General features: G+C 41.3%; 1 protein-coding gene across 1 annotated transcript in view; it reads right to left on the bottom strand.

Annotated features, from left to right (window-relative positions):
* Nucleotides 1-899: 899 nt before the first annotated feature.
* The window catches only part of LOC128690387 (Y+L amino acid transporter 2-like), a 58,087-nt gene continuing 49,903 nt past the window's right edge, over nucleotides 900-9,083 (bottom strand). Inside the window, exons 5-9 of the mRNA XM_053779071.2 lie at nucleotides 7,844-7,967; nucleotides 6,337-6,537; nucleotides 3,209-3,358; nucleotides 2,470-2,647; nucleotides 900-2,026 (exon numbers count right to left, since the gene is read on the bottom strand). Of these exons, the coding sequence (XP_053635046.1) occupies nucleotides 1,968-2,026; nucleotides 2,470-2,647; nucleotides 3,209-3,358; nucleotides 6,337-6,537; nucleotides 7,844-7,967 (712 nt within the window). The 3' untranslated portion in view covers nucleotides 900-1,967. The remainder of the gene's footprint in view (nucleotides 2,027-2,469; nucleotides 2,648-3,208; nucleotides 3,359-6,336; nucleotides 6,538-7,843; nucleotides 7,968-9,083) is intronic.

Raw genomic sequence — 9,083 nt, 5'->3', positions numbered from 1 at the left:
TCCAATACTGAAACTATGTACTGTGCCAAAACAAAAGCATTCACATTGCTAAACTCACAAACTAGTATTTAGTCACTTAGCCATAATACCAACTTACCTCATAATTTGTAATATTTTACAATTAAGAATAAAACTAAGTCTGCTCGAAATGTCTAGCCATGCTAAGCGTTCTAGTGGTACACTCTGTAATCACTATTTTACAACATGTAAACCACACAATAACCAAATTTCTGTAAAATCAACATTGTAATCCTTATAGAGAATAAACTTTGAATTTGAATTTGAATTTGAATTATGTGCGGAAGAAACAGTCAATTTGTAGACGAAGGCTAAACAGTGTTATTCACATCCTAATTAACTAGTTATGACCATCGAAATACTTACTCGAGAAGGATATTTTTTTATGATGTAATTAATTAATTACATTATTAAGTTATAACTTTTAGTATCGCAAAATGACAAGACTCTGATTTCGACGTGAATATAATATTGACAAATTACACTTAAACAGTTACTATATTAAGTGAACATTAAAATGGTATAAAAAACCGACAGGCTGTTAGGTAAGACACATATGCAACAGTTAGGTATCTTTATTTCGAAACGTTTCGCCTACACAGTAGGCTTCTTCAGTCGAGTACAGAAAAGTTGATAGAAGCAGAAGAGACTTGAAGACAATGTAATCAGTCCATCACCCTTAAAGTTTTGAGGTGGTCAGTCCCTCAGTCTGGAGAAGAGCATTGTTTCAGACTATGAAACAATGCTCTTCTCCAGACTGAGGGACTGACCACCTCAAAACTTTAAGGGTGATGGACTGATTACATTGTCTTCAAGTCTCTTCTGCTTCTATCAACTTTTCTGTACTCGACTGAAGAAGCCTACTGTGAAGGCGAAACGTTTCGAAATAAAGATACCTAACTGTTGCATATGTGTCTTACCTAACAACTATATTAAGTGAACATAAATCAGCAGTATATGTGAGCTTAACATTAGGTTACATGAGGTGTGTCTCGGCATATACAGGAGGGCCCCGCTTTACGGCGCTTTGCTTTACAATGTTTCGCTAATACAGTGGCTTTCAGTTACGCACATTCTTCATTTATTCAGACTTCCTACATTAAATATATTCTGCACTCAGTATAAGCTAAGTACGAGAACATTTTAAGGGAAGTAATATGTGTACGGTACATGCATTTTTTAGTCCAAGATCTATTGCTTACTTAATATTTGATAGTGTAAACATGTTATCAGGTTTTTATATGCATCTGAAGGTGAAAAAATATATGTTTCACTTTACAGCGATTTTTGTTTTTGCTTCATAGCGGTAGCCTGAACCCTAACCTGCTGTATAAGTGGGGCCCTCCAGTAGCCTGAACCCTAACCTGCTGTATAAGTGGGGCCCTCCAGTAGCCTGAACCCTAACCTGCTGTATAAGTGGGGCCCTCCAGTATATACTTAACATTAGGTCTCTCTAAAGGATATATACACAGTGAAGTATATTTCTCAATGTATGCATATATACCTTCTTTAGGTATTAAAGTATTCTTGGCTGGTGGTGAACAGGCGACAAAGAGCCTTAATGACTTCTCGTAGAGTCGATAGGCTTGAAACCCAACTAACCAAGAGGCGGTTCTTTAATGCTAGTAAAGAGCTCTTAATCTAAGGAATTAGAGATAACCTCTCCTTCCTCGGATCCAACCTAACTGCCTCTCGCTGCCCAAGTGTTGCTTCATCTTGACGGGTTTAACGCGTCTCCATCAACAAGTTATACTGGGATGATATTTCACCTTCCTCTTCTTCTTCCTCTTCTTCTTCCTCTTCTTCTTCCTCTTCTTCTTCCTCTTCTTCTTCCTCTTCTTCTTCCTCTTCTTCTTCCTCTTCTTCTTCCTCTTCTTCTTCCTCTTCTTCTTCCTCTTCTTCTTCCTCTTCTTCTTCCTCTTCTTCTTCTTCCTCTTCTTTATCATCTTCTAAAGCTTCTTCTCCGGCATAACTTGAAATAATATTTGTACAAACCGATAAAACCGTCCTGAAAATAAAACTTATTTATTAATTCTTAACATTTTATTTGAGTTATAAAGATAAATTATTAATATTGTATGTATTATTATTATTATTATCATTATTAATAGTAGTAGTAGCAGTAGTAGTAGTAATAATGATCTTATTATTGTTGTTCCTTTATTGTTTTTGATCTGCAAGACGCATTTTCTGTAGGTGTTACTCGGTTGATGTGAACCTCAGGTGATGTGCTCGGTACTATGTTCACCCCGAGGTCCTATTACTTGAGTGAGGTATGAAGCCTTTATTCATAAGCCTTTACTCCGCGTGTGTGTGTGTGTGTGTGTGTGTGTGTGTGTGTGTGTGTGTGTGTGTGTGTGTGTGTGTGTGTGTGTGTGTGTGTGTGTGTGTGTGTGTGTGTGTGTGTGTAACAGCAAGAAGAACAACAATGGGAGGTGGAAGGTAACCCACCTGAAATCCTCTTGATCTTCTTCGATTCAAATTTGTGAAAGATGAAGACGTAGTAGAAGATAATACCTGCGGCGATGACACCCAGGGCCACACCCACCGTCACTGGCTCCTCCACCACCGGCAGCGACACCAGCAGCACCGTCACCGCCAGGTACATCACCGGCAGCACCAGCCACACCTGCCAAGACAACCAAACTTACTAACAACGCTGCGCCAACCAACATTCTTACCATAGTCCACCTTCAACTTGATGCTGGTGAAGGACTCTGGATCCACAGAATTAGAAGTATTCTCTCCATTCCGGGATAAAACCTGTCTAATATTCCACGGTTGCTGTGCCTTTACCTTACCTTTGATGAGTTCCGAGAGTTCTTCTATTCCCGAAGCCTGGCCATGGGCCAGGTTCCTCTGTGTTTGCCTGGTCAACCAGGCTGTTGCTGCTGGTGCCCCACATATCTATCATAGTCTGGTTGCTCTGGCACCAGGTGAAGATACTTGTCCAGTTCCCTCTTAAAGACTTCTACGCTTGTCCTAGCAGTGTTTCTGATATCTTCTGCTAAAATAAGATCAGAAACACTGCTGAGAGTAGTGTAGAAGTCTTCAAGAGGACACTGGACAAGTATCTTCACCAGGTGCCAGATCAACCAGGCTGTATGGGCTTCCTTCGGAATACAACAATCACACACGGGCAGGTAAGCCTCGTAAGCCAACTAGGCATCACTCATAGCGACCACCTCACCTTAAACGGCCTCTTCATCTCCGGATTCTTGTAGCGGAGCCAGAGAAGGGCTGAGGTAGCTACGAGACGGGAAAGACTGTGAGAGAAGGAGACGTAGTTGATGAGAGCGTAGATGTCAGACCACCACAACATCAACAGAGTCTGCACTGTCTGAAACAACAGTGACATTAGAGACAGCAGCATCTAGAACAACAATAGATTCTGCAGCGTCTGCAACAACAACAATATCCTCGCACAGTGCTTGTAGAATCCAGGTGAATATATGTCGAAATATTTCATATTTGAGACAATATTATATATCTAAATTTAAGTTTCAGGAGAGTGTCCTCTCAGTGGATACCGTCAATGACGTGTACACTACCAAGCACATAACAGTCCCTAGCATCCCACCGGTCATAAAACTAACACCTAGGAGACAGTAACACCATCGTCTGAGAAGCGCAAATTACCGACAAATATGGCAAGAAATACACTGTGTATAAGATAATATTTTGTTGGTATTTTTAACCAGGGGGAGTGTTAACTACCCAGGATAACTCAAGGAAGTCAGTGCATCAGTCGCATCCTGAGGGACGAGATTAAAGGACCACTGTGGTCCTTTAATCTTGGCCCTCAGGACGTGACTCACACCAGTCAGCTAATACTCAGGTACCTACTTACTGTTAGGTGAACAAAGACAGACGATGTAACGAAACATGCCCAACGTTTCCACCCATGCCGGTTATTGAACCACGGACACTCAGTATGTCAGCCGAGGCCGTTGCCAACCGATCCACGGGACATAGCTTACAAATAAAGGTTTGCTCTACACAAAGTGTAGTATCCCCTATAACATCATCACTGGAGTAGTATCCCCCATAACATCATCACTGGAGTAGTATCCCCCATAACATCATCACTGGAGTAGTATTCCCTATAACATCATCACTGGAGTAGTATCCCCTATAACATCGTCACTGGAGTAGTATCCCCTATAACATCATCACTGGAGTAGTATTCCCTATAACATCATCACTGGAGTAGTATCCCCTATAACATCATCACTGGAGTAGTATCCCCCATAACATCATCACTGGAGTAGTATTCCCTATAACATCATCACTGGAGTAGTATCCCCTATAACATCGTCACTGGAGTAGTATCCCCTATAACATCATCACTGGAGTAGTATCCCCTATAACACCATCACTGGAATAGTATCCCCTATAACATCATCACTGGAGTAGCATCCCCTAAAACATTATCACTGGAGTAGCATCCCCTATAACATCATCACTGGAGTAGTATCCCCTATAACATCATCACTGGAGTAGCATCCCCTAAAACATTATCACTGGAACAGTATCCCCTATAACATCATCACTGGAGAAGTATCCCCTATAACATCATCACTGGAGTACCATCCCCTACAACATCATCACTGGAGTAGTATCTCCTATAACATCATCACTGGAGTAGTATCCCCTATAACATCATCACTGGAGTAGTATCCCCTATAACATCATCACTGGAGTAGTATCCGCTATAACATCATCACTGGAGTAGTATCCCCTATGACATCATCACTGGAGTAGTATCCCCTATAACATCGTCACTGGAGTAGTATCCCCTATAACATCATCACTGGAGTAGTATCCCCTATAACATCATCACTGGAGTAGTATCCCCTATAACATCATCACTGGAGTAGTATTCCCTATAACATCATCACTGGAGTAGTATCCCCTATAACATCATCACTGGAGTAGTATCCCCTATAACATCATCACTGGAGTAGTATCCCCTATAACATCATCACTGGAGTAGTATCCCCTATAACATCATCACTGGAGTAGTATCCCCTATAACATCATCACTGGAGTAGTATACCCTATAACATCATCACTGGAGTAGTATCCCCTATAACATCGTCACTGGAGTAGTATCCCCTATAACATCATCACTGGAGTAGTATTCCCTATAACATCATCACTGGAGTAGTATCCCCTATAACATCATCACTGGAGTAGTATCCCCTATAACATCATCACTGGAGTAGTATCCCCTATAACATCATCACTGGAGTAGTATCCCCTATAACATCATCACTGGAGTAGTATCTGAAGTAGTATACCCTATACACATCTGGAGTAGTATCTATAACATCGGAGTAGTATAACATCCCTATAACATCATCACTGGAGTAGTATCCCCTATAACATCATCACTGGAGTAGTATCCCCTATAACATCATCACTGGAGTAGTATCCCCTATAACATCATCACTGGAGTAGTATCCCCTATAACATCATCACTGGAGTAGTATCCCCTATAACATCATCACTGAAGTAGTATCCCCTATAACATCATCACTGGATGTGGCATGCAAAGAGTACGTGTGTACATTCGGTGCATGTACACACCCTCATTGAAAGGCTATCTCCCCCAACCAGCGAACCAGGTACTAAGGGTAGATGATGGGGCCCCGTCGTTCAATCAGTACCCAGGTTCCAGCCAATGAGAAGATGGTTTTGGCAATCGCAGAGGTGTTGTGGGTACCACTCACCTGTCTGCCCTTGTCATTCCCATTCTAGAGCTGGTTGAAGCACAGTCTGCTCTCTAGTGGCTTCTATTCTGCCTTACTTACCGTGGAGTGCAGTAATACCTATTGTTGTACATAATGTATATAGTGTACATACTTCTGTTCTAAATTGGTGAGGGGTAATACAAGTCAAAAGTTTTTCTGCTGTGTTTATTTTGCTCCCTTTACACCCTGGATAACAGGCCTTTGGGACTCCTGGGTTGTAATACTGGAGTAGTGTCCCCTATAACAGCATCACTGTAAGAGTAGTATTCCCTATAACAGCATCACTGTAAGAGTAGTATTCCCTATAACAGCATCACTGTAAGAGTAGTATTCCCTATAACAGCATCACTGGAAGAGCAGTATCCCCTATAACAGCATCACTGGAAGAGCAGTATCCCCTAGAACAGCATCACTGGAAGAGCAGTATCCCCTAGAACAGCATCACTGGAAGAGCAGTATCCCCTATAAGAGCATCACTGGAAGAGCAGTATCCCCTAGAACAGCATCACTGGAAGAGCAGTATCCCCTAGAACAGCATCACTGGAAGAGTAGCATCCCTTACCATGAACATAATAGCTGGGATGGGAGTCTTGGTCTTGATGTTGATCAAGGCCAGGAACTTAGGCAGGTGGCCAGCCCTGGCCCCCACGAAGACGACTCGGGACTGTGTGAAGGTCTGGCCATTGAGGGAGGCCAGAGCAGAGATGGCCACTGAGACAGGCACGGCCCAGGCCATCACACCGAACGCGGACTCGCCGAACGACTGCAGCGCCGCCGCCACAAGAGAAAAAAAAAACATTTACACATAATTGTATTTTATTTCGAAAAGAAATTGACTAAAAACGGGAGAGTTTATTCTGAAGGGGTTAAAAACAGACAAAAAAATTAACAATGTATTTTTGGTTTAGGAGTGGGCGTCATGTTGTAAATTTTGGATTTTTATGTGATGTATTACAACAAGGAATTATAAGCCACAGTTCACAGCTAACATGCAAATAGCAAAAGGAAAACTTGACGATGTTTCGATCGGTTCTGGACCTTCACCAAGTATCGAGTGAGACAGAAAAAAAGAGGGAAAACTGGCGTTTAGCTTTCACTCTTAAATCTTACCCAATTCTTTAGGTAAGTACTGTATTATCCGGCATATATGGCGCGCCTTTTTTCCCATAAAAAAGTTTAGGAAAATCAGCCTGCGCCTTATATGCTCAAGGGTCAAGGGAAGGCTTTGGGTTACGCTTTAGCGTAAAGTAAGAGGGTAATTAACCGTTAAATATGATTACTGATTTACTGGTACAATACTTGTGCGCCTTATATAACGGAAAATACGGTAAGTTTATTTAGACACAGGTACACGTAAGTACAGTTATCATACATAGTGTAACTCACCTAGGATAACCAAAAAAAATCAAAGTAACTTATTTCTGTTGGGTCCCCCTCCTCAAGGGAGGTTCCTTGACGCTGGTGAGGGGCTCTTGATCTAGGGAATTGGATCCGTGCTCCGGTTCCCTGAATTGAGCCTGAATACCTTCCACCCCCACGCACTGTATAATCCTACGGGTTTAGCGCTCCCCTTTGATTATAATAATAATGTTGGGCTCCCCTCACGAGGACCCAGATGGTAATTAGACACTTTGACTTTTTTTGAGGATTATCCTGGGTGATTTACACTATATATGATGATTGTACGCTTGTGTACCTGTGTTTAAATAAACTAACACAGCTGCCAAACAATACAGTATGGGTATGGGATGAATAATAAAGATATTAAACTGACTTAATCATTATTTAACTACATGTAAACCACACAATAACCAAATTCTGTAAATTCAGCATTGTAATCCTTATAGAGAATAAACTTTGAATTGAACTGAATTGAATTGAAGACCAATTAATAGCCCAGGAAGGCTGGATACGGCATAAGCTTTCAGTGGCCCTATAGCCCCATAACACCAACAAGAATTATGGTCCAGGACGGTCCGAAACCTCCGTCCAGGTTTTCCTTCCACTCTGTGAGTTAATCCTCGGCTCTTCATAAACAGGAGAATACTAGAGGAGCTACGACCACGTACGACAGCGACGGCGGTGGAGGTGCTGACCACATGGCGAGGCAGCACGGCAAAGTAGGCCACGTTTGTAAGTACGAACACTACCGTCAGTATGATGAGGGAGATGCCAGACGCAAGTGGGAACGTTCTGGGACACATAAAACATGTCGATTAATAGTAGTAGTAATGGTAGTCTTAGTAGTATAATAAGAGCAGTAGTAGTGATGGTGGTAGTAACAGTAGTATAATAAGAGTATTAGTAGTGATGGTGGTAGTAACAGTAGTATAAATAGTAATCGTGGTGGTAGTAGTAGTATTTATTTATTTATTTATGTCTTTGCAAATAGTACATTGAGATTATGTATTTACAATAATGGGTTGCAATGCAAAAGGAGTCTCTATTATCTGGAGAGAGTTCCGGGGGTCAACGCCCCCGCGGCCCGGTCTTTGACCAGGCCTCCTTAGGTCAGTGTCCCAGGATGCGACCCACACCAGTCGACTAACACCCAGGTACCCATTTTACTGATGGGGAACATAGACAACAGGTGGAAAGAAACACGTCCAATGTTTCTACTCTGGCTGGGAATCGAACCCAGACCCTCACCGTGTGAAGCGAGAGCGTTAACCACCAGGCCACCAGAGCCCTTTATGCCTAGGCATTATGGGCCAACTTAGCATTATTGACTTACAGACTACTTAACACTAAGAATTATATCATAGTTGTATAGTAGATTATTAATTATATCAATAGTTGTATAGTACATTACTAATTATATGTGAATCTAATTTATATAAGACAAAAGATATATTCATATATTCAAAAATGCTTTTTGTGAAACGATGATTCAATTATATTCGTGTCAACAATGGATAAAAGTAATTGTTGAAGTTATGATGTGGGAGTACATAAGTGAGTAAGTGTGTACTGAGTATTTAACATTTAGTCTAAGGTGATTAAGTGGCTTTTGAGAAGAGTCTTAAATTGATTTTCAGACTGAGTTACTTTAGTATCTTCTGGTAATGAATTCCATATTTTAGGGCCCTTTATGTGCATAGAGTTTTTACACAGTGTGATATGGACACGAGGTATATCAAAAAGAGATGTGTGTCTTGTGTTGTGGTCATGTGTCCTGTTTAGGTTGGTGAGGAGAAGTTTGAGTGGAGGGTTTATATTTGTGTGTATTGTTCTGTGTATGTAGTAAGCACATGAATAAATATGGATGTTCTTAATGGTGAGTAGATTTAGACTTTTGAAAATTGATGG

Source organism: Cherax quadricarinatus, chromosome 1 (assembly GCF_038502225.1).
Source record: "Cherax quadricarinatus isolate ZL_2023a chromosome 1, ASM3850222v1, whole genome shotgun sequence".
Classification (NCBI taxonomy): Eukaryota; Metazoa; Arthropoda; class Malacostraca; order Decapoda; family Parastacidae; genus Cherax; species Cherax quadricarinatus.
Note: the sequence above shows the minus strand (reverse complement) of the source record. Positions and strands in the feature narration are given on the sequence as shown.